The 27,609-nt window shown below is 31.5% G+C and overlaps 1 protein-coding gene across 6 annotated transcripts in view; it reads left to right on the top strand.

Annotated features, from left to right (window-relative positions):
• LOC111048259 (potassium voltage-gated channel protein Shaker) overlaps positions 1-27,609 on the top strand; it is a 692,857-nt gene that overhangs the window by 604,918 nt on the left and 60,330 nt on the right. For all 6 annotated transcript variants that reach the window (XM_039431765.1, XM_039431762.1, XM_039431761.1 and 3 more), the window contains exon 4: positions 12,574-13,217. In XM_039431765.1, coding sequence (XP_039287699.1) covers positions 12,574-13,217 — 644 coding nt within the window. The remainder of the gene's footprint in view (positions 1-12,573; positions 13,218-27,609) is intronic.

Here is a 27,609-nt window from a genome sequence, read left to right as displayed (position 1 = left end):
ATGAGGAAAGGCACAACAGGCTCATGCCCAAAACTGTCCCATTTCCAATTTATACTATACTGTCTAAATCAAAATGTTGGTTATGTCACTTTCACTTTTCAAAATACAATTTATGCTCTTCAATACTCAGATTAACTAGAGAATTTTTAATCAAATAGATACTTTTAGAGCCTAGAATCAAAAAATCTAGAACAGTAACTTAATAATCATTCAAAAAGTCTAAATTTCGAATGAAACTAGAAATTTTCGAGCCAAAAACTTCACACTTTACAGAAAACCTCAATAGATAAGATGCTTGAATTTGAAAATTTATCTCTTATCTTCGAGAACATGAAGAGATATATTTCAGGATCTAATACTTTGAATAGCAGATAATAATTTGAAATAACAGAAAACTAATCCTAGCTTTTTTCAATTTATTCAGTAAGCTTATAACATCCTTTGTTCTAATATCAAATGTTTGAAACAACCCAATTACTTGATTTTTTACGAATACTAGGCCTACACGAAGACATTTATTTGTTACAAACTATAAATGATCATAAAGCTGGAAAATTCTACATAATATTCTTGCATGGAAACTCACCAACGTATAACTAGTTCAAATAATGCATGCTTTTCACATCGTAGTATTAATTAAACAAGTTGAACTAGAATAAAGTAGATGAGAAGGGCTACATTAAAGTTATCTTTGGACATAACGTAGTTATTCTAGTATAAAATAGTAAAGTTGAATCACATAATTTCAAATGAAAAACTTGAAAAATTGATAGAATAGTTCTAATTGGCGACCAAATAAATTATAATGTTTTTACAGTTTACCTGATTTTTAAAGTTTCAGGGAATGAATAATAATTTCTTAGCAATAACTGATAATATAAACTTCAAATATATGAGAGTGAAATAAATTCACAGCACAAATGTTGAGAAGGGAAGTTTTTCCAAGTTTATCATCGGGGAAATCACATCTACAATAATCTAAAGATCTTATTAAACCATCATTATAATAACAAATAAACATTAAATATAAGCATATTCATTTCTGAAATATCAGAAAGTGAAATTATGGATAGGTTTTTTACAAGAACAAACTTCTTCTGCCTCCCTGAAATTAAAAATAAATTAATTATGGAATAGTTCTTGAAATATAATGATTGTAAATCAATTCTATTGGATTTGGAATAAGAAGATCATAAATCCTCTGTCACATTAGCAAATAAACAATTGTTGAATTTGCGTGAAGTCACTTGATTTGCTATTATAAACGGCTTTGACGTATTTAAAACAAACATGGTTTTACAAAGAATCAAATACTCAGAATTTGAAGTTTGGAAGATGAGCTGGTGGAATAAGAAATAGAGTAATAACATATAATATTATCGGGGAACATCAATTTTACTTGAAGTACTTCATTTTGACTTCCTTCAAATACTAATTACTCAAGAATTTAAATCCACAAAAATGAACAAAAAATGTTCAAGAACAATTTTTTCATTCTTCTTACATCAATCAAATTGATTCGAAAACTGAAAAATCTTAATTTTATTCACGAATACATGTTTGAAAAACAATAATTTTTTAAATCATATTTTCTATCAAGATGAAGAAGCTTGAAGTCCAATTGATAAAACTATTGTCTAAAGGAGCATAATTAATTTCATTTCCAATTGTATCACATTACGGATTAGTTGATAACTTTCAATCTGAGTCCAAAGATTCGTTTCCAAATCTTTGTGAAGTCATCCAAGTATATTATGAATATGAGGGCAAGCTAAACGGCTATATATTTATCATCAGGCATTGTAATATTATATATTATGTTACATAATTTTCCGCTCGGAATCAACTTTCCCTATCACCTCAACGTTCTCTATCCTTTGATGTATTCAGTTCTATTGGATATGTTTTTCGGTATTACTTTTCCAAACGCTTTCGATGTTTACTGGTTTAAATCTATTAAGTGTTATTTTCGAATGTTGAATGTTCTGGATGTCTTTTTTTATATTATGAGTGGATTTGATATTGGTGTCATTACGAGAGAGAGAGATTCTGTCTGAATTCTCTCTCAAGTCTCTCTTTGGTGTTACTTGAAAATTGTGAGGGTTCGTTTCAAATTTTGGAAGTTCAGACGAGTTTGATGGTTTAGCATTTTTTATTGCAATTGATAGATGTATTCGGTGTTTTGAATGGATGTTGCTATGAGATACGTGTATGTTGCTATATTTTTGAAGAATATTATTCAGTTATTTTATTATAAGAGAGATTTAAAATTGTGCTTTTCGTGTTTTATAAATGTTGCTGAATTCATGTGATTGGAGAAGTGTATGAGATAAGGTCAATCCATCATGCTGATTTCTACCATAATGGTATTTTCCAGACTGCTCTCTAGGTAAATATATTTTAGAGCTGGTTGAGGAGCTGGGGAAAAAATCAATTGAATAAAAAAGACTAAGAAATTGTCAAAAAACCACTGATTTTTTGACAATTTCTTAGTCTTCTTCATTCAATATGAATAATTACCACAATATCAACTCCTCAACTACACAAAAAAGAAAAAATCAATCACACTGTCAATCAAAGAAAAGTGGAGAGAAGCATGAGATGTTTGAAATAATTGTGTCATCACCTATAAATTTGGAAGAAAAATACCACAAGGACTACTATATTATTTTATTTACCAATGTTAATTACATCAGTGAGATTTGGAATGTAAACAGCTTCATTATAGTAAGATTTCACACTGTTATTTGATGTTAATTGGAACATGTATTGGTGCTACTGATTTCTTTACAAGACTATCATAGACTATTCCACAATGAACAGTTGTGTGACACAGTTTTCATAATATTATTGCCTTGGAAGGATGTGAATTTATGAAACACTTCCAGCTGAGCACTCATAAAATTGATCTCTCACAAAATGTTATAGTGTGAGATGACATACAGTGTGATATGACCACATATCTCTCTGTTTGAGAATGAAACAAATCAAATTGATAATAGATGAGAACACAACATTTTGCAAATTTAGCAATTTATATCGCTGTAAGACATATCTTTCATCATAACAGCTGATAGTTGCTGTGATAGTAGTTTCAATTTTTCTGCTCAAAATTTTCAAGTTTATTTCAATATTATTGAAACTTTCGGATTGTTTAGTGTTATTTCCGGCTCTTATCAACCCTTCGAAATTCAAAATTTATCAGTCATATCTCGAATACGTATTCTCTGAGTGTTAATCTTTGGTGAAAACAGAAAATTTCAACTTAACCTCACTTTGGACTATTTATGTGCCAAAATCAAGGAATTGAAGAAGTTTTGGGCAATTGCCTGTTTCTCTTTCCAAATATCGTGTTTGTGACTGTACTAATAAATAAATAAATAAATAAGAGGAAATCCCTGATGGGAGAAGTTTATTGAAGTTCATTCACTCTAGAAGCTACTAGAAGAGTAAAAAGAAAAACAGGAGTTTAAGAAAGATCATGAATTTCGAGAAACTTTTTTGTGTAGTTGATAAGATGATATTGTGGCAATTTTTCATCTATATTCTATAAAATTATATAAAAGCGAAATGGCATTCACTCACTGACTGACTGACTGACTCACTCACTCACTGACTCACTCGCAGAACTTAAAATCTACCGGACCAAAAACGTTCAAATTTGGTAGGTATGTTCAGTTGGCCCTTAAGAAGCGCACTAACAACGGATTTGGAAAAATTTCCAAAGATACGCCCAAAATCTGCGTTTTTCGTTGTTTTTTTTAGATTTATCTAGAACAAATAAACAGAAATTGTTCAAATTCAGTACAGAAGCTAAGCTAGGGTGTAATAATGTTGTGTTAGAAGGAATTTGCAATAACGACAAAGATACGCCCAAAATTAGCGTTTTTCCAGCGGTTTTTTGCTTTTCCTCAGATTTATCAAGAACAAATGAACAGAAAATGTTCAAATTTACTACAGAAGCTCAACTGGGGTTTAATAATGTTGTGTTGAAAGGAATTTGAAATAACGCCAAAGATACGCCCAAAATTAGCGGGTTTTTTGCGTTTGGGTGATTGAATCGAGCGAGGAAGTACTTTGACTTTCTGATGGAATGAAGCATGCTCAAATGAAAAATGCAGGCGAGCGAAGCGAGTCCGCTGATCTCATTTTTGGACGATCCAGGGGGTCCCCCTGGCTAGACGGATATGGCGAGCGAACGGGAGTTGATAAGATGATATTGTGGCAATTATTCATATTGAATAAAAATACTGAGAAATAGTCAAAAACCACAGAACCAAAATCTCTGGTTTTTGGCAATTCCTAAGTCTTTTTTTCAATAAATTCCGTTGATCGATGTGTTCAAAGTAATGATTGGGAGGAGATTTATTCATGAAATGAATACAATACAACAGGTACCTGAAACCAGACAGAGTACAATGCTTCTTGTCATCCTAATTTTGATAAATTTTCCACATGAAAATTTTATATTGATGGTTGAACATTTTTAAGATTGAAGTTTTAGTTGAACCAGTGTAGTTGTGGGAATGATTGATCAAGTTCTCAGCCACAGCCAAGAAAATCCGTTGATCGATGAGTTCAAAGTAATGTTATGTTGAATTCAACTGGGAGAAGAATTGAAATGAATACAATACAATAGGAAACAAAGACCAGACAGAGTACAATGCTTCTCGTCATCCTAATTTTGATAAATTTTCCAAATGAAAATTTGAACATTTTTAAGACTGAAGTTTTTGTTGAACCAGTGTATGAATGATTGATCGAGATCTCAGCCACAGTCAAGGTCAAGATTCAATATTAGTCTGAGAATAAATATCTTAATAATATGAGTTTTTGAACAATAAGTCTGTGATCAATCTTAGTGTATTAATGGGGATAGTATGTGTTACTTAGGACACAAGGTAAAAATTGTAGCACAGTGGAATATAAATCTTTATGATCGGATTTTGAAGCTATAAGTTTGTGGTCGATTTCATAACTTTGATGAGGATGGTTTTTTGTGATACTTATGACATAAGATGAGGATCAAAACAAAGTGGTATATATTTTGGATTTTTGAAGTGAGAAGTTTGTGGTGAATTAGTAGTGATGATTTGTGTTACTTATGACATAAAGGAAGCACGATACGAATTGAAGCTCAGTGGCCTATATCTTGATGCCTATATCTTGACTTTTTGAAGCCATAATGTGGTGAGGAATTGTGTTGCATATAACATCATGTGTTGACATTGAACACATCGATCATTGTGTTGCATTATGATATCTTGATAATAGGACTTCTTGAAGCCATAATTTTGTGGTCAATTGACCACACACTCACTTTTTGTGAGGAATTGTGTTGCTTATGACACAGTCCCATTTATGACACAGGTCATGTTGAGAGTTTTAGCAGAATGAATCATTCTATATCTTGAGGATTGGATATCTGATGCCATAAGTGTGTATTGGTGATGATTATTTTTGACCCTTATGACTCAAATGAAGACACACATAAGGTCTACTTATGAAACAAGATAAGAATTGGCCTACTTATGACACAGGCCTTCTTAAAATAATGATAATACCTTCATTCGTACAAATATACAAGTTAGAACACATCTTAATATACAGAATAATAGTAGGTTTTTGACGTGTAGCTTATGACACATGATAAGAGTTGTAGCACAGTGGCATATATATTGATGATTGGAGCTATTGATGTCATAAGTTTGTAATCAATTAGAGGTGATAATTCCTGGTACTTATGACACAAATGGAGACACATACAAGACCTACTGAGAAGAATTATAGCACAATGGAGCTCTCAGATCTGTGTGTGGTCACGTGGTCTCTTTTCGCACCGGGAAAAGCATCATGCGTGAGGGGTGGGGTGGAGGGGGTGACCCACCCACCCTGTATTGATCCCGTGCACCCCCTTACCCCCTGAACCTCCCTTGCACCCCCAAACAGCCGGCGTGGCTCTCTCTGCAACGAGCACTTACTAACCGAAAGACACACTTCTGTGCTAACTTGGCCACACGGAGCTCAACGTCAATTATGTTGTCAGGTTAACGATGAATTAAGAGAATTATGGAAACGATTATTTCAAGGGGATTGAAAATTTCACATTGCGGGAAATACAGCCTATTGTGTTTTTAATTCATGAGGGGAAATTTCTTGGAAGAGGAGGATTTTCAGATTTGCAAGGATTCTAATATTCCAGAAATGACCAAAAGTAATTCTTTCCTATTCAAACTTTAGTCAAAGAATGTCTAGGAGGAGGAGGGTTTCAGATTTGGAAGGATTTCATTGTTCCAGAAATGACTAGAAGTAATACTCTCTCAACTGATTCAGAGAGAGTGCAAATAATCAGAAACACGAGTATCGGAGTTTTCTGCTGAATAAGATTCAAACTACAGTCAAGGAGATGAGAAATGTCCACAAGGTTTTCAGATTTGGATCCAGAAATGACCAAAAAAAGGTACTTCCCCAACTAGTTCAGTTTTCGAGAGAGAGTGCAAATGAGCAGGATATCTAGAATTTTATCAAGTTAATCGTTAATCATGATTCATATACTCTAATCAAAGAGATAAGAAATTATTAGAATATCTTTGTGAAGAAATGTTTTTAGATTTGGAGGGATTTGTTTTCCAGGAATGACTGGAAGTAGGCTAGAACTTCCGAAACTAGTTTTGTGTGGGAAGAGTGCAAATAAGCAGGATGTCCAGTATTTTGTCAAGTTTATTTATTTTATTTTATTCAATTATTCAGAATTACACAACTTACAGAAAAGTACCACAGGCTAACTTACGCCCAAAACGGTTCCAACTCTAATTTATACAACAGTCCAGATGTAGCTAGAGGTTATGTTATGTTATGATTCAAACTCAAGTACAGGAGGGGAGAATGTCTACAATAATGAAGGTTTTTGGATTTGGGATAATTCAATTTTATTCTAGTAATTTCCATGAATGAGATACATTCACAACTCGTTAAGTGTGGGAGACTGTAAATGAGCAGGGAATCGAGTATTGTAGTATTTAGATAAGGTTTGATTTGAAAGATGGAGAAAGATTAGAGATGAATAAAGATTAAGAAGGTGAAGAAGAATAAAATAAGGAATTGAAATGAGTTGATTTGAACGATTTTCCTCTATAAGGGTGTGTGCATACAGAGAGTTTATCTACAAATGAACTATGAAATCTATAACTTCATAACATCTTATCTACGAATTTGTCCTATTTTGGAGAAGTTGATAAGAATAGATTGTGCTGTGATTTGTGATACATTGGTAATATGGTAGATCAAGTCCAATTGAATGAGAGTGTGAAGAATAGGCTTGAAATTCAATGAAAGGTTGTTTCGATATTTGATGGAATCGCATCCAGCCTTAAGCACCGACTAGCTAGTTCGCACTAATTATTCCCTTGCAAAAATTAGATTTAAACTCAAGTTAACAATTTTTTTTGAAGTTGAATAACTGATTCAACTGATAACTGAAATTTTGCATTAACTGATCGTTGTTATTAAGATTTGATAGAGCAGGATAAATATCAATCAGTTTTGAAGGAAAGCTTTGGATAGTGTTTAGTATATTCTAATGCCTGCATTCTTCTTCTTTACAATGCTATCTGGGAAAATATGATTAGATGAAAATGATAACTCTAGGTAGAGAGTGGAAAGGGTTTCATTATTGATTTATGATATATGCCGATAATACTTCATCAAACTATTTTGAATGTATTATGTATCCAAATACACGATACATGATGATATTTATGATAGATATGTGTGATATTTTCAATTCTCGTACATAAAAGTATTTATAGAAATACATAATAGAAATTTGGTCGCCAATTATGAATTGTTTGTCGATTTTTCAAAATGTTTTCAAGGTGGAATCAGCAACAGCAGAAATTGTGTGTGTGAGTTTTCAACTTGGAGCTTTTGAGCCATAAATCATTCATTTTACTCTTGAAGAATCCAATTGAATTATCGTTCTAATCATCGTTCCCATTTGTATTATACGAATAATTTTGAATAATTTCTCAGAATGTTTATCCAGTATGAATGAATGAGTACAATAGCTGGATTCCATTAGAACTTTCAATATAATCATTATAAAAGTGTTTTCATAACCTTATTTGGACTATTTTAAACAAAATTAGGGAAAGAAACAGCTTTGGGTTTATCCTGTTGATTCTCTCCCAATCAACAATTTGATATTGTGATTGTTGAATGTAATAAATAAATATTGCACAGGTTCAATTTCGTATTGAATTGCTCTAATTCATTTTACATATTGGATTCTTGAGTATTTTTCTTCATAATTTAGTATTGAATATAAAGCAAAATGGCTCCAAGTTGTATGCTAGACAAACATAATTATTTGCTGCTTTCGATTGAACTTCAAAGATGTGATTCAACTTTCCTATCTTTTCCCTACACCTCACCTCTTTAGCCTACTCCACAGCCCTTTCACTGCATTATAAACTCAACTCTTACACATTGTAGAATAAATTGAGATAAAATTATAGATATCCAAACAATCACACAAGATTCCACTTTCGTTGACCTGGTTGCACAAAAGCCGGTTGAATTTAAATCGTGATTAATTTCACGAGAACCAATCAGAAAAGGCGGTTTTGAAAAGACGGCTTCTATGAATGCATATGCATTCATAGGCCAAGGTTCAAAAAATAATTTTACACATAATATGTTAAATACTAATAGAATCAAGTAAGTTCTGGAGCCATTTAAGAGCCTCGGCTTCTCTGACTGGTTCTCATGGGATTAAACACGGTTGAAATTTAACCGGCTTTTGTGCAACCGGGCCCAAGCTGTTAAACCTTGTAGAGAGTATCTATAACTGTAGAATTGTTTCTTCAGTCCAGATTTAATAGTAGAATCATCTATACTACTGCTTGAAATTTTTCTATTGTCGTAAGCCTAGAACTAGAAACTAACGTACTGAATTAGAAAAATTGCTTGAACACTAGAATTACTGATAGAATTTTTTATACAAGATACAACTAGAGACCCTATTAGTAGCTGTGATAGTACATTCTTCTATGAGCTAGTACTACTGGAAGAATCATAGACCTACAGCTTAAGGTGCGTACAGATTTACGCGCCGCGAGCATGAGCAATTCACTTTTAATCAGCTGATGCCAAGCTTTTTATACCTGTATCTTACCGTTTCTGTAAAAATACAGATATAGTCAGCTGATTAAAAGTGAATTGCTCATGTTCGCTGCGCGTAAATCTTTACACACCTTTAGAGTTTCTTTATCAAGCACACTGCACACAAGGACAATAAATAGGTATTGGTTTCCATTGAGCGTCCTCCAGCTGTTGCGGGAACACGGAATTAGAAAATATGTCATGTACATTTGAGTTCCATACATTTCCAATTCCGCGTTTCCGCTGGAGCTATTGGGAGTATTATTTATTGTCCTTGTGTGCGGCCTATTTTATTGTATGCTAAGAACTAGGAACTAATGCGCTTGCTTTACACTTATTGAATCACTAATTATCTAAGAAACTTTGCTTGAAAACTTTTAGGAAATACATCTAGAAGTTTCAAAACACTCTTCTCAAATATACCCGTAGTAGGCTACTAACACAATAACTCACAGCGCTTTGTTTGGATTTCGTTTTTCTCGAAATGCTTTATTTTCTGAAGTCTTGAGGTGCGTACAGATATACGTGCCGCGAACATGAGCAATTCACTTCTAATCAGCTGATGCCAAGCTTTTTATATATATATATATATATATAATATATATATATATATAATATATATATATATATTTAATACCGTTTCTGTAAAAATACAGATATAGTAAGCTGATTAAAAGTGAATTGCTCATGTTCGCGGCGCGTACATCTGTACGCACCTTAAAACTGAGCTTTAGTTAATTCATTTGCTAAGCTTTGAAGTCATACACTGTAATGCATATCTCAACGCAATCGAATAATAAGAATGAGTCAAACCCGATCATCTATAGTAAGGTCCACGTTATAATGGCAGTAATTGATTAACGTTGGTGTTACTTTCCTTGTCTATCATTCGACAAGCCGATAGCGCTATCCTTTTTCAGCTCTGCAACGTTTCCAGATCGTTTTAAAGGATGTAGAAATATAATTAATTAACATGTATCCAACCTCAATTATGAAATTCGATCATTGAAGAATATATTTCATTTATTTATTTATTCAGAATTTCACAACTAACAGAAAAGTACCACAGGCTTAAAAGCCCAAAACGGTTCCAATTCCAATTTATACAACAGTCCAAATGCAGCTATGTGTATGTTATGTGTCACTTAACATTCTTCAATAATTACACACTCAATTTACAATTCAAAACACACAAAAATAATTTTCAAATTAAAAAAATACTTCTAAATCAAATTAAATTAATCACTTAATCACAATTAATAAAAATCCAAACTTTTGAAAAAAAACTATTTTCTTGACAAATAAATATAATTGGTTTTTTGGACAAGAATGAACATTTAATATTACATCAAATTTACCGCTATGAGTTATCCTCTATGGGTGGCAGTGGCAAGGCAAAAAATCGACAACACTGTTCTCCTATCACTGCTATTAAAACGTGGACCTCACCATAGAATAGATGCTTCCAGGTCCCGTCCTCATAGCCGACTGCCATGAGACAAAAAATTTTACTAGTCACACTACTTGAAACGTCCTTACATTTTTTAGAAGCTATAGTGAGGTCCAAGTTATAATGGCAGCAGTGGAGAAAGATAGGAGAAAAACGTTGCCGATCCTCTGTTTTGTAAATGCCTTCTATAGACTGCAGCTGATACAGGTTTATTTATGTAATATTAACTTTTCATTCTCGTTTAAAATAATCAATTATATGTTATCAAGCAATAAATTATATTTTTCAATGATTTCATAATGAATTTTCATAATTTAGATGGAATATTTTGTTAATCTATTATTAATTCCACATTGTTAAAAAAAGACAATCTGGCAAGTGAGAAAGAGATAGCGCTATCCGCTTTGTTGTATGATAAACAAGGATGGCAATACCATTGCTGATCAAACACTGCCATTATATCGTGGACCTCACTATAGAGCTATTGCTTGGATTCCCACTATCCTTGAATGCTTCAATTAAAAAATAAACTTAGAAACTATAAGCTACAATAAAAGCTTAAATTCATTGTTATTGTAGCTACAAGTCACACTACTTGAAACTTCCTCACATTATTTTAGAAGCTGGAATTGACAATTGATAACACAGTCACTCGTAGAACTATTGCTTAGATTTCCACTAATCCTGGATGCTCTAGCTATTTGAAGAAGCTTTGGTTCCAAATAATTCTAATTCATACAAGCTTGAATTCATTCTTATTGTAGCTACAAGTCACACTACTTGAAACTTCCTCACATTATTTTAGAAGCTGGAATTAACCATCAACACAGTCACTCGTAGAACTATTGCCATAGAGAAACAATAGCATAAGTAGATATCCCATGGTATAGGGCGTTTATGTCGCAACTTTTACTGTTATCTCAAGCTGATAGTTCACGTAGTTCTTTCCTGTGAAGTTTTATGACGCTGGTAGTCTCTCATATTGTGCCGTTCATAAACTTTTACCCGGTCAAAACAGTAAAAATGGACAGTAATCGGCTTGAGATAACAGTAAAAGTTGCGACATAAACGCCCTATACCATGGGATATCTACTTACGCTATTGTTTCTCTATGCTATTGCTTAAGGTGCGTACAGATATACGCGCCGCGAACATGAGCAATTCACTTTTAATCAGCTGACTATATCTGTATTTTTACAGAAACTGTAAGATACAGATATAAAAAGCTTGGCATCAGCTGATTAAAAGTGAATTGCTCATGTTCGCGGCGCGTAAATCTGTACGCATGACTTTTACTTTCTGAATGCTTTAGGCTATTTGGTTTCAAACAATTCTAATTCATACACACATATTGACAATTAGAACTCAGACACTCGTAGAACTATTGCTTAGATTTACACTATTCCTGGATGCTTTAGGCTATTTAATGAAGCTTTGGTTTTAAATAATTCTAATTCATACACACATATTAACAATTAGAACACAGACACTCGTAAAACTATTGCTTAGATTTACACTATTCCTGGATGCTTGGGCTATTTGGAGAAGCTTTGGTTTCAAATAATTCTAATTCATACACACATATTAACAATTAGAACACAGACACTCGTAGAATTATTGCTTAGATTTACACTATTCCTGGATGCTTTAGGCTATTTGAAGAAGCTTTGGTTTTAAATAATTCTAATTCATACACACAAATACACAAATCATCATCATCTATCATTATAATAATCATCATCATCATGATCCCTTCCTCCTATCCTCCCTGACCGACCAGCCCAGTTGACCGACAGGTAGACCGACCGGCAGAGACGCAGCGATACGAGTTCGGAATGTAGTCGCAGGTGAACACGAAAACATATGGGTGAATCAAGTTCCTTCATGGAGGCGTTAGGCGACCAAAGGCTGAGGTGAGTGCTGAGGGTATGATTAACGCTGTGCTTTGTGCTGGGTTTCAGGGAGGACGAGGGGTTCATCAAGGAGGAGGAGAAGCCACTACCCGACCACGAGTTCCAACGCAAGGTGTGGCTGCTGTTCGAATACCCGGAGAGTTCGCAGGCGGCACGGGTCGTCGCGATTATCTCCGTGTTTGTGATATTGCTGTCGATCGTCATCTTCTGCCTGGAGACACTGCCCGAGTTCAAGCACTACAAGGTGTTCAACACAACCACCAACGGGACAAAGATCGAGGAAGATGAAGTGCCCGACATCACCGACCCGTTCTTCCTCATCGAGACCATTTGCATCATCTGGTTCACGTTCGAACTGTCCGTTCGCTTCCTCGCCTGTCCTAACAAGCTGAACTTCTTCCGCGACGTGATGAACATTATCGACATCATCGCTATTATCCCCTACTTCATAACGCTGGCCACGGTGGTCGCCGAAGAGGAGGACACGCTCAACCTCCCCAAGGCGCCCGTCAGTCCGCAGGACAAAAGCACCAATCAGGCCATGTCGCTGGCCATTCTTAGAGTGATTAGGTTAGTGCGTGTGTTTCGAATATTCAAGTTGTCGCGCCACTCCAAAGGGCTTCAAATTCTCGGGCGGACTTTGAAGGCCTCTATGAGAGAACTTGGATTGCTCATATTTTTCTTGTTCATCGGTAAGTACAATCTCCAAAGCGTATTGCAGTCGGCCGGTGAGTCTACCTTCTACCCCCTCCACCCTTACCCACTCTCTAGGGCCACCTCCAACCCCCCCCCCCAAACATGTACATACATCATCACTCACACTCATTCATTCATACATACATCATCTTCATCTTCTACTAACATCATCATTTTTCATCTTCTCTTTCTTATACTACTGTGTTGTGATTTATCTCATGTGTAACTATATATTGTTTTGTTATTCCTATTCTTGTTACGATCATATATTAGAATGTTTATCATTGATGAAATATTGATAGTGCTTCAAGTATGTGATGTTGTGTGTGTTTGGCAGTAACTGAATCAAATTGGAAAGAGAGCGTGTATTTTCACAGCTCAAAAAAAAATAATTTATTCTTCAAAAAACAATTTTACAGTATAAAATACAAAACTTTCACAAAACTTGTGTAACCTAATCCTTATATGACAATTTACAAGACACATTGAGAAGAAAAAATCCCTGCAAAGGTTTAACCTGAGCGCAGGAATGAGTCGCTATAAATAACATAATAATGGTAGTAAGTCTCAGTTCAAGCTGAATAGGAATCGCTTGTTGTTTGAACACAATGGCCCGGTTCCTTGGACACTTATTAAATCTAATAGACCATCAAAACTATTGGTTCAATGGTCCATAGAACTGAATAAGTGTCTTGGAAACCAGGTCTGAATATATTAAATAAAAATATTCTATATTCTATCTACTAGCTGTTCAGATTTGATTTAGAGTTACACTTTTGAGGTGCGTAGAGACTTATGCGCCACGAACACGCGCATTCCTCCTTTCATCAGCTGTATTTTTATACAGTATTATCAAAGCCACCTCTAATACAAGGCCCCGGCCTACGATATTGCAATGTCGCAGTGTAGGCCTAGAATCTAATCCATGATTGGTGGAAAAGATTTTTGAAAATACCAGCTGATCTTTTTCACCAATCATGTATTAGAGGTGGCTATGGTATTATTCAAATGTTGAAATACAATATTATTATACTTTGCAGCAACTGTATTTTTACAGAAACAGTAAGATACAGTATAATCAGCTGATGAAAAGCAAAATTCGCGTGTTCGTTACACATGAGTCTGAACACACCTTTTAATGTCAATAATTTATTAACACTGTTAAATTTCATAAAACTTTAAAGTGAAAAAGCACTCACATTATTTGATGTGGCGACGTCCGTTTCGTGCTGGTATTGCACATTTTCAAGCCAAACAGGAACTGAAGTGTTTAAGGTTATGAGGGTTATAACCCTCAAATTGAAAATGTGCAATACCACCACGAAACGGACGTCGCCACACCAAATAATGTGAGTGCTTTTTCACTTTAAAGTTTTATGAAATTTAACAGTGTTAATAATAGTGGAAACAAGATGGATAACCAACAACAAATAATTTATTGTTTCCTGAGTGTAATGACAATGATATGAGTGAAATTATATGTAATTTTATCATATTATTTTTGTCACTCGCTGACGATGAAAAAATTTGCTGAGGCATTATTTGAATCTGAATGTTCTGTGAGTCAATATTGAGACTCTCTGATTCAATGTCAAGGATTTTCATAACCTGGTTTCATATTTTTCAAACCCTTAGTGAACTACATTTTTATTAATCCCATTTTTCAAAAAGCTGTAGCTGCATTTTTCAACGCTTAAATTCAGGATTATAAGAACAAAAAATTTAATGTTTTCATATAAACTACCAGTACAATACAAAATAATGTACCTTGTTGAAAAGTAGAGTGGATTTTAACTTCACGATACTAATTAATAATAATTCATAACAAAAGAATATTTCAAAAAGGGTACTAAGATTTTTACTTCTATTTTTAATAATTCATAAATAATTTCAAGCCAGGAGGTAAACCTGAATGATTCTTTATACAACGATAAATATCTAGTGAACAATGAGAGATCAAGTATCAAGTACTGGTGGAAGTTTTTCAGATTAGTAGATCTGAAACAGCCAGAAATCGATAATTCTAAATGAAAAATTATATTTTGCACTGGGATGAATCGGCAAACATCAGTTTCCGTCAGTGTTTTTATCAGATACTGCCAATACACCGTGTGAATTATGATGAAATTTATTTCAATAAATTGAGAAGTGCTCATTTGACAATGTAACTGTGGATAAAGCTTTCATTAAACTAGCTTATATCAGCATTTTAAGATCATTTTTCTTATACTGTACCCGCTTCATAGAGAGGATATCTCAATATCTCAATTATAGCGCTGTAAAACAAATTTATTTTTTTAACTTCTCATACATAATAAATTGTATATTATTGTAGAAAATATCTTAAAACTAATGATGTAAAAATATTACAAATCTATTTTTCCAATTTCAAATTTGTAGATGATATTGATTGACAATAGAAAAAGAAATTATTTAATATTATACTTATTCCGACACCACATATTACATCCACTACCAGAACAATATAAGTATCAATTTAAAAACTTTTTCTTCTCTTGTTTTTAAATAATTACTATTGAATTACTTATTTTACTTGTATTTTCAATAATAGTGTATCAATCGCATTCAATTAAGCTTCATAGCGCTTGATAAACACACAGTTACATTGTTCAAATTATTCTAGGCTTACACTTGTATTATTGCTGATTATTACATTGATATTATATGTAAAAACTGTAAATGTGGGTCTTCTAGTCGCAATCGTAATTTTGTTGCGACGTTGTTAACTTATCTGCCTATTACTTCTAGTACTTCAACACAATTCACCACCATCTTGGATCGTCGAAAAATACGTCGATTACTACTGTCTTCACAACTCTGTGGAAGCTGAGCTGTCGCGTACTCTTAAAGCCTACTTTTGAGCTCTCTCAAATCCTCTGTGTGATGGTATGACAAGAAACAATATATTTCATGTTCGAATTCAATTCAATTCAATTCAATCACATTTTCAATTTCTCTACAATTACAAAATTCTAGTCCAAATGCCAGTTTGGATAGTTTTCTCTCAAACGCAATATTTTTCATCACAGCAATAATTTGAGTGGTATCATAACAATTAAAAAATCATAATTGAATACAGAATCACATTTTGTTTTTTTCAATTCAATTCAATTTCAATTTATTCAAAAACTTTATACATTACATAGTATGTAAAAACAAAGTAAACGCAATATATTAGATTGTAACATTAATATGAAAAACAAGTAAAAAGTAAATGAATAACTCCATGCTTGGCCGATAAGTCCGTACATAAATGTCAGTCTGAATAGCTATTTCAAATATCATACTTCGGCTCAGAATTACAGATTCAATTTCAATTAATTCGAAACTAAATAAAACCAGAAGATATTTCTCACAAATCCCATAGTAGTCTCTCAGGTTTTGGAATTTCTGTTACTAGTTAGAAATATCTTTTTAATGTGCGAAACCAAATATCAATCATAGGTAAACATTCAGATCAATCAATGAATAGTAGAAGATTGAAAAGAATCTTCTCTCCAATAAATATCAGTAGCATGATTTTTGTTCTTGTTCATTTTCAATAACGTGTATACCTGCTTTCATTATTTTTACTTCCTATAAATAATATTATGATAGTTGAGAAAATACGAAAATATAAGCTGTTTTCTATTATAATGTAAGAAAATGCAAAGAATTTTCTGTTCGATAATCGTTCAAAATTGAATTCATGCAAAATGAAATACTATCCATTCCTTAAACCAGAGTATCTGGCAACTGAGCACTTGGATTGAGATTTTAATGTGAATGAAATCATATTATTAATCCAAAAATAAGAATAATTTTTCATGTTTTCAACTTTCTGATCACAAAAAGATCATTGTAATAAACAGATCTATTCATTTCTAAGGAGTTAGCATCTTATTTAAAATCGAATGTTTCAGAATGAGTCCAGTAACACAACAAAAAGCTTTATTTTCCAAATATCTGGTCTGCAGAGAAAGCATATTCGTTGCTCTTCAATATTTGTATAAAAGTAGGCTTATTTTGTTGGAATGGACAAATAATATTAACGATAAATATTTCTGGCACTAACCTGAGTTTTCAGTTTAAGATCACTGTTTATAAACACTCTCTACAGAGATTACAACGTAATTACAACTCATTTTCCTGTTTTTTCACTTGAGTAATTTTTTCAACACATTGATTTTTTTCAAATAAACATATCTTATCTTCATAAACACATCTCCCACCACATCTGATCAACAGAAAGAGAGAGGAAAAAGAGAGAGCTCAGGAGTACGCCAAACGGATTCTTGAAAATTACGGATTATTGGTATCTCTGGAAAAAAAAGGTTAGCAATATTACATTGCTCTCGACTCAAAAACTGTAGTTTGTTATTAACAGTAGAGTTTTAAAGTTCCTTAGTATTTTATCATAATAATGTAGAAGGCTTTATTGCTTTAATAATTCGTTGAATTTCATCTACTCATCATCGACTATGTAAATAAAACAATAATTGTAATGATATCTTGTGATAAGTAACAAATTAACTTAAGGTTTGAATCTTTTAATTTTGTCTGATTCTTTTCTAAGCTTTGGTTTTTTGAAATTTGTTAATTTCTTAGTGGTATCAGCAGCTTGATGAATGCTGAAGTAATGCTCTCATTGCAAAATTCTTGTAGTTTAAATTATTTCAAAATGGATTTGTTCCTTTACTTACTCTATATCGATACTTGAAATTCCAATTATTATCGAAAACAGTATATACAGACACCAACCTCTAGTTATCATATTTAGTGCCAGCTGCACAAAAGCCGGTTAAATTTTAACCGTGATTAATTCCACGAGAACCAATCAGAGAAGCCGTCTTATCAAAAAGACCTTCTCTGAATGGTTCTTGTAAAATTGACCACGGTTAAAATTCAACCGGCTTTAGTGCAACCAGGCCTTAGACTCTAGAACAAATTTAGATCAACTCAAATTATCATATCGAAGAAATCCTTGAGTGACTCCTATAATAAATTCTTTAAGCAAATAGAACAATTTTTCCAAGTATTCTGAACAAAGTTTGGAATACCTTATCATATTTCCAACCATCACTAAAACAGCAGAATATTGGCAACAATATTTCATTTATTTCACTTATACCCTGAAAAATGATTCCTTTCATGTGTGAGGTAAACCTTATCAGGAATAAATCAATGATAGTATCATTTTAATTTTTAAAAGCTCATAAAATATAAAATTTTTTTAACATTTCGATATTTCAGTCTTGTAATGACCATGAATAATGATATTGAAACAGAGTAAATGCGTCTAAGCATTACATTTTATGCATCAATGAGATATTTTTCCTCTAAATTTGATTTTGAAAGTTATTTATTGTCCCATAAGTTTGCATACATAAAAAAATACAAAATAATGATATTATCCTTCAGTAAATAACAAGTTAACACAACAAAATCATCAGCTTCAACTCTTATAGCTAAAACACATTATTTTCTGGGAAACAAATAACTGTACTTTAGATTACTATTCAATAGATCCGGATATCATCCATCTCTGAAACAGTAAATCGTATTTTATGAGGTGTTTTATAGAAATAACATTATTAATTTATCATATAATAGAACAATCAAATTATTTTTTCAAATTGAACTATTCCTAATTCAGTCTGGGCACTTTCAAAGGACTTGGGCTTCAAGAAAATTTTTCATTTTTTGGAAAAAACATTTTCCATATTTTTATAATTAATTATTAATCTAATGAGTTATAATCAAAGGTCACTCACATTATTTGAAGTGTAAATATTTTTCATAAATATTCAGTAGATACTATAGAACATCCTTATCGGATTCCTAATTAACACCTTATTTATTGCAGATAAACTATTAATTTTCAAGCATGATTTTCACACAAAATTGGAATGTGAAGGTCTTTTATAATGATTTTTCTGTTTTGTATCATATTATTCCTGTAAAATAAAACATTTTTGAGGTAATATTATAGTCACCTATTTTTTATTACCTCTTAATTTTTCTAGAATTTTCAAGTAGAATTTGAAGTACCATACATAACAAGTAGACTTTTTATGTATTACGGGTCCACATGGCATTTATTCTATCAAGTTTTGAATTTATCCCATAGTCATTTTTCAAGTAGGCCTAGATAATTTAAAAATTCTATAAAATAATTTTATTGATTCACCATTATCAATAACAATGGAGTAGAGTGTATAGGGACTCAAGTTGAAAACAATATTAGAATCAAGTTGACATTTAAATTTGAAGCTTGTAAGTTTTTACAATAATACTTGAAGCTTAAAACTTTACTCCGGTATTCCACGACAAGGGCAAAAATTAGAACAACAAAAATATAAAAACATTTTGAAACATTTCTATTGGTACCCTATAACATTGAAGTCATTAAAAATAGGTAATTCACAAATGAAATGGATAAATTTATGTTACCTGAAACTATTCATGAATGATGTATAAATAGCATAGTACATCTGGTATGTTTTTTTTTGTAGGAAAAAATTATTTTAATTTAACAATAACTTGAATGAATCATTCGCGTAATGGGAGAGAAATTGGAACTGGAATGAACATGATAGGCAATGAATCACTTTTTTAAAAAAACTTGTCAAAATTCATGCACTCACGGATATAATGTAATTTGTTTAGTAAGTTTTATATAGACAAATGTTTAGAAGTATTTTTGTGACCAATACTCACAAAATTTGGTTCTAAATTACTAATATTATGCACTTTTTAAAATAATGCAGTAATAATTCACTTAGCACCTTATTAACTTACTTTGGGACTGAGACTTGTTTTGTTGAATTGTAATCACATTGGAATAATTGTATAGAACAACATCACAAAACAATATATTACAAAGTATTGATTAAAAATATCAAACCCATCCACACTGGATGAGATTGAATACACAGTATCTAATAATATCCACAGATTTCCTCAACATTTTATTATTCTAGACAGGCACATTCGAATGCAGTTGTTTTGTATGATGAAATTCCAAGGCAAGAATCCACACGAAGTGATAAAATTTTGTCACATACCGTAATCTTGAATGTCTCAAATTATATTTCTCACATGGCACATTGATACAAAACTCTTGGAGCGGATTCCCTAATCACAAAAATTTTACTCATATCATGAATGAATTCAGCATGGTAGATTTTTAGTCTATTGCAATTCTATCCTACTATAAACACTGTATATAAAGTTCTGAAGTGTTTTTAGTATTCCATAATTTTTTTAGATTGCCTTGCGACGTTCTAATCCAGGCTTTTATACGTGCAATGAGAATGTAGCTTCTATAATGCCTTGAAAATTTTGTTGTTCAGGGTGTGAGGTAGGAACCTTCAGTTCTCAAGTGACGTCATCCGAAGCCAGGGATGGCATTTGGATTCGGTTGCTGTTTTAACAAACCTAAACCACTGTAATGGAATGGGGTGAGTTTAGATTTTTTCAAATTGATTTTGCATAATTTTTAATCTTCTAGCCATGAGAAGCTAAAATAAATTTATACAATATCACTAGCTATCAACATGAAAATTCTCCCGGTGGATAATCCATAAGCATGTGTTACTGCCTTACAATAACCATTATAATTTCCATTTCTACTTGAAATAAAGTTTCAATCTTTCAATTGCTCAATCTACACACACGAAAAGAGCTTGAAATTTTTGCATTAATACTTGATGCTCAAATCTTCACTTCGGTATTCCACGACAAGGGCAACATGCTCTTGAAAATTAGAACGACAAAAATATAAAAATATTTTTAAAAAATTCTAAAGGTACCCCAGACATTGAAGTCATTTAAAAAAATCACCAATAAAATCATTGAAGTTTATTCATCAATTTTGGATTCCATCACGAACTGTGATTAATTCTAAATTAATATTTAATTAATTCACAAAATAGTTCATAAATTAAGGACCAGTAGCATAGCCACCTCTAATACAAGGCCCCGGCCTACGATATTGCACCGTCGCAGTGTAGGCCTAGAATCGAATACATGATTAGTGAAAAAGATCAGCTGGTATTTTTTTTTATTGCGACGTTGCAATATCGTAGGCCGAGGCCTTGTATTAGAGGTGGCTATGCTAGCAGTCTAATTTTATCACTTTAATTATAAGAGACTCATTTTTAGGCTATTCTCCAAATAAACAAATTGAACAAAAAACTATTAAACCAGCTTATTATTGGGACCCCTTATAGATATCCAAGATACATTTTTGTGGAAAGTCAACTGTTTTAATGTGAATATGAAAAGGGTTATGATAGGATTTTTACAAGTAGCAGATCACTATGTAATAAACTACTTATTAATTTACGGTATTTATCGAGGAACTAATTGAATCTTTGGAGAGAATTGAATAGTTTTTTTTTTCAAAATAAAAGGAAATAAGAGTTTGAATAGGTAGTTATAGAGTTTATAATGAAGGCTTTCTTTGAATTAATTGGTATTCTAACAAAAATTAATTAACAATGGTGTTTTTTCAATATATCATATTCCAGTAATTTGCTAGTATCATATATCCTGTAAAATTTTCAACTTATTCATCACTAGGGTTCACCTATAAAGACTTATTCCGTGAAGTTTTAATACGGTATCAATCTGAAGACTCCGATTAAATCTCGAAGAGTTATTCAGCTCGAAGTAATTTGGATGATATCCCCAAGGAATCTTGAAAAACATTGACTAGGTTTGGATTATTTAAAAAATATCATAGCTTTCAAACCAGTTCTGGTAGGATTTTTAACTTTCAAATCGCTTCAATCAATATAATAATTGTTTGAGAAGCATTATTGTTTACCATTCACACCCACTGAGATGTAGGAGGTAAACAAAAAATACATCAATATTTGAAAAAACTTTGAAGGTGGTCCTTTCAACATGAATTGGGATTTATGTAACAGATTTCATGTTTACATGTTCTCACTTGTTATTAGGGAAGCTGTAAATAAATAGATAGTAGTTTTGAAGAGCTGAGTTATCTCAAGTGGGAGGGAATGTATTTTTGAAATCTTCCCAAAAAAACCCAAGATCATATTCATCATCAAAGCATTTCATTCCCAATCCATTTATCTCTTATCTCTATAGGTATTTGGATTTTAAATATTTGACAGAATTCACTTTTATCTCACAACACGAAAACACAATGACACTCTCCACTGATAACTCTAAAGTTCACTAAAGTAGTCACAATGTTACAATGTCCATATTTGTTAAGTTTAAGGGGTGATACAATCCATGTAGATTTGGTGTATACGTAATAATGTATCTCTTGGAGCCCATTAAATAAATATATAAAATTCTATTGTCATCGAATTCATTTTGAACATCGTATACAGCTAATAATAAGTTATAACATCATACAATTTATAATATAACAATATATATCACACATTATTTTCCCTATTAAAATAGCACGCAATATGTCCTACTTCAGAACAAACACTTGAAATGAAAGACAAGATATTGGATTTCCAGCAATGGTGTTTAAAATTAAATAGGTAGGCCTCCTTTTGCGTTTTTAATGAAAGTACAGTATAGTAAGTTTTTGATTTCAATAAGAGTAAAATTTACTCCTTCAATGCCTGCAGGCTGTTTAAGCATTCAAGCTTGTTGTTTTTGAAGCAGCAGCTGAAATGGATGGCCCTTCTAATCTGTAAAACCTTGGCAATGAATTTTCAAATAGCTTTGGAATTTTCCTCTAAAACTTCTGCATTCTAGATTAATTTTGGAGATAAAAATCCCTTCTTTGTACTCAATAAACTCGCTAAACGCTAACCAGCATGTTCAAGCTGCTCTTATCAAATAGGAATACTCGTTATTTGCTTTATAATTTATAAAATAATTTTCTCATCCGTTTTTCTAAAGTTATTGGAGCAATTAATTGCTTTGATCTCCTGAATAATGTATTATTTTATTTTCTATTCCAATATTTAACAAGCTAATTTAACTGTGGATTATGAGAGGTAAGTAAATTGTAAAAATGTAATTTATGTCACTCATTGAATTTTGCCTGTATTTGACACTCAATAACTTAGATTATGAACTAAACGTTTTGTTTTTTGTAGTGTAAAAATACTCAACAGTTTTTCAATTACAGATATTTTGATTTTCTATCTTATTACCTTTTAGAAGTTTTAAAAAATGTTTTGAAACGTTCTTTCTTATCCATGGATATGGTTAACCTTGTTGATTCATGCAGGACGTCCTATATACCTATATAGGAGACCCTGATTCACTTTTACATGACATCGAAACAATAAATATATATGATTTAATATTTCTTCTATGTTTGGTTTTGAAGCATCTACATTCAAAAATATACTTTCTGAGAATAATTACGGACTGAAAACTTTGTGAAGTGAACAAGACTTAACCTATTTCGGACAATGTGTAACCATATCTAAATTTGGGAGAGGAATAGCACAAGGTTACCTTATTTTTTCTCTTCCTATCATTTTCATGATGTACTATTTGTATGAGTCGATAAAGAATACGGTATAGTACGTTAGGATGCTGTAATTCATTTTCTCCACAGTTAGAGTTGAATATTACTATCAAAGAAATACAATTCAATTGTATGTAATGTAATAATGTCAGAAAAATTATCATTCCATTATTTTTATCTCAATCTCACATAGAATTTCAATTCAGTATTTTAAAAATTCAATTTAATTGATAAAGTTGAACAAATTCTTTATAGAATACATTTTATACTTTTGTGATCCCTGAATCTGTTTAGTATTTGAATTGGAATTCATAAGAAAATATAGAAGCTTTTATCCTTTTATTTCTTCTTAAATTTTATCTACTGATGCAACCCACACAGGATATTTCAATGAGTTATTTTTTATTATTACTAGTTTCTAATTCTCGTTATTTTAATTCATCTATAGCCTAGTTATCCATTTCGTCAGACATTTTTTGACATTAAATTCTCGTTATTCTAATTCTTATCTATATCCTAGTTTATTTATTTATTTATTCCATTGGCATTACAGATCATAATTATAATATGATTGGGAGAGGACAACAGGCATAGCCCAAAACTGTTTTCTCCCAATTTTTTACAAATAAAAGTTTCAAAAAAGAATAAGGTTAAGATTTTACTTTCACTTCAAAAAGTCCAATTTCCACTTCAAAACTAATGACTAGACTAGAAATTTTGAATTTTGATATTTAAAAACTGATTAAAAACAAAAATATTTCACTCAAATCTTTACAGATTGGAAATTTTTGAGTAATTTTGAACCAGAAAAGAAACACAACACTTCACTATTAGCGCAGCTGATATAGTTATCCATTTTAACTTCCTGATATCAGCAAGGTTGACCATACTATGTTATTATTCATTCCAATTATTTATAAAATTGCTTTTCAATAATATAGTCTACATATATTTGTACGTTTCATCCAGATGACTCATATATATGAGGAATTGTTGACAAAAGATGTTATTTTCAAGGATTGTTGAAATGACTATTGTCAACGGTTTCTCTTAATCAAGTGTAAAAATAAAATCCGCATTGTATCAGGTAAAGTCTATGAAATAAGTCTTTCAGGGGACTATTGTATCATTATTCTTATCATATTTCATTAGGTCTAGTTCCTGTGATACCATTGTAACAAATTGTAATTAGGGTTTTTTGGAGTCTAATCTACAAAAAAATCTCAATTTCTGTTATCATTTAGTCCAAGACTTCTATCATAGGCTACTATCAATTAGTGCTAGTCTATTATGGAAGATTCTCAATGCCTGAATATATTATAAGTCTATCTTTCTCCTCTAAATATGTAGGGTACTGTAATTCATGAGATTGTTGAGGTATAAGATTTGAATGAGTTTCATTGGTTTGCAAGAAATGTTGATGGTTCAACTTTCTCATCAGTATAAAGAAATAAATATAATCACATCTGGCCAGAATATTTTTTATTATTATTTACAATAGTTTTTATGAAACTATAAGCAACATTTAAACGCATACAAGGTAATTGAGACAGATAAACCTTTATCTCTCTTGAATTTGATAAGTTTAAGAACAAATTTGACACAAAGTAACAGATTAGTGTTATTTCAGCTTTGAATTCTACCAGAATGCTCTACACAAAATAAAAATATATAAATATGAAGAGAAATAAAATTGATAAATAAAGCTCAAACCAATATCTTTGCAAACCCTTCGTCTTAAAATACATTGAATTGATCTCGATTCATAAAGAAACTCGCTCAACTGTAAACATGTTATTTATTAAATTTACAATTATAAATAAATAGCTGGTATTATGAAGATGTGTATTCATAGGTTAAGAGTATTATAATTTAAATATTGAATTAATAAATAATAATTTTAATTGAAAAATAATTTTAATTAAGACTGTATGCATTTAAATACGGTACTCAAAAGTATTAAGTTATAATATTATTGTAATAGATACATTCAAGCAAAACTTATCAATCATCTTATAGTATAAATTCAAATTGATATTATTGTTTAGAATAATTATTTTATATTAGTAGGTCAATAATATGATGTTTCATTTAATCTGTAATATTAGGGTTGTTTCTAGGTTTATTCATATTACAATTGGTATGATTGTGAAGTAGAAGCTCTGATAAGAATATAGAAATGATAATAGGTAATTATAAATATTGAATTAGCCAGAAAAAAATATTTCCAAGAATTATAATTGTTAGAGCAGATTGCGATATTAGTGAAGAAATGAGAATGATACTAGCCTTCTTGTTTAGAGCTATCATTCTCCAATGATTAAAGCCGAGAAATTTCATATATTATACCAAAAAAATCTGCATTGAAACTGTCACTTCAATTCAAAGGATTTGTCATAGGAAGAAACTTTGATGTCCGTCACAATAGGCTATATTGAGAAAGCTAGATGAATGAAATAAAATGATTTCCACTTAGTCAAATAATATCTTGAGATAAGTGGACCATTTATCAATAATGAACAGATTCTGATTCACAATCGACATGAAAAATTTATTCAGTAACTTTTCTTCTCAAACTTTTAAAATTAAATGTTGCATTATCGTTTAGTTGTTAAAACCTACTAATTAATGACTGTTAATCAGACTACTATAGGCCTACTTATTTTTGTACAAAAAAATGGTATAAAATTGAGACAATCCATAAGTAATTTAGGACTAATGACTGTGTAAAATCTCATTTATGAATATTATTTTCGTTATCTTATACTTATCTTGTGTAATTTTATATCATTTTTATCAATCATAATCACCATTATCTCCAATAGAAAGTAGACTTATTCAATAATGATACTGTGATATTTGGATTAAAAATCCTATATCACTCCTTTAGGAATAATCAGACTGGTTGTAGGCTATTATAATAATTAATTTCGTGTTATTTCTGTATAATGAATAAAACAAACAAGAAGACATTGTTAACCTTTGTTGAATAATAGATGACTGAAAACTTCTCATTTGTTTTATTCAATCTTGATAATATACTTGATGACTCAAATTTGACAAATTTGTTTATTTTTCAAATGTATTGAGAACAATCCAAAGAGTCAATTGATATTGTAAAACTTTCAAAATGAGATTAAAAACTCATATGGTTTGTCAATTCTACATCTCTTAAAACAAAGGGAAATGCACCATAAAATGCATGAGAGATTGACAAAATGTATGTGTTTTTAAACAATTTTTCTGTGAACCCTTTTAGTAAAATTAATTCATGTTTCATTTTGCAAAGTTTGTAATAGATTTAACCCAGTTACACACACATCGATTTTGGACGAAGGTATGATTTTAGCCGTCCTTATGAATTTTATCAGATTAAACGAAACTTGACAAGCATCATCAGTTTGAAATCATCTGTTTAATCTAATAGAATTTATAAGGACGGCAAAAATCATACCTTCATCCAAAAATCGATTTGTGTGTAACTGGGTTAAATCTATTACAAACTTTGCAAAATGAAACATGAATTAATTTTACTAAAAGGGTTCACAGAAAAATTGTTTAAAATTGTGATTGTTTTATTTTGTACGTCCAAAAATTTATGTGTGTGTATAGTAACGATTTGATTAGTGATTTGATAATCAGCGACTGCTAATGAATGTGTTTCCCTCTAAGGTAAGAAAAATATTTTTACATGTATATTATTCAAAAGTATGATAATTATTCATTCATATTCATGCTGATAGAATTTTGTAAATTAGATACCTACTGTAACAGTTTTTACGTGTAAGCTTGTTGTGATATGATCATGAGTGAATAAACCTTTCCCTTCCCAAATAATCTGTTCCAAATCCGTGATTTTTAACAACTCACCGGCCGACTGTTCAAATCAATTTATTCTATATTATATT

The sequence above is a fragment of the Nilaparvata lugens genome, chromosome 6 (genome assembly GCF_014356525.2).
Source record: "Nilaparvata lugens isolate BPH chromosome 6, ASM1435652v1, whole genome shotgun sequence".
In the NCBI taxonomy this organism is placed as follows: domain Eukaryota; kingdom Metazoa; phylum Arthropoda; class Insecta; order Hemiptera; family Delphacidae; genus Nilaparvata; species Nilaparvata lugens.
The sequence above is the reverse complement of the archived record's forward strand: the minus strand, read 5'-3'. Positions and strand labels throughout refer to the sequence as shown.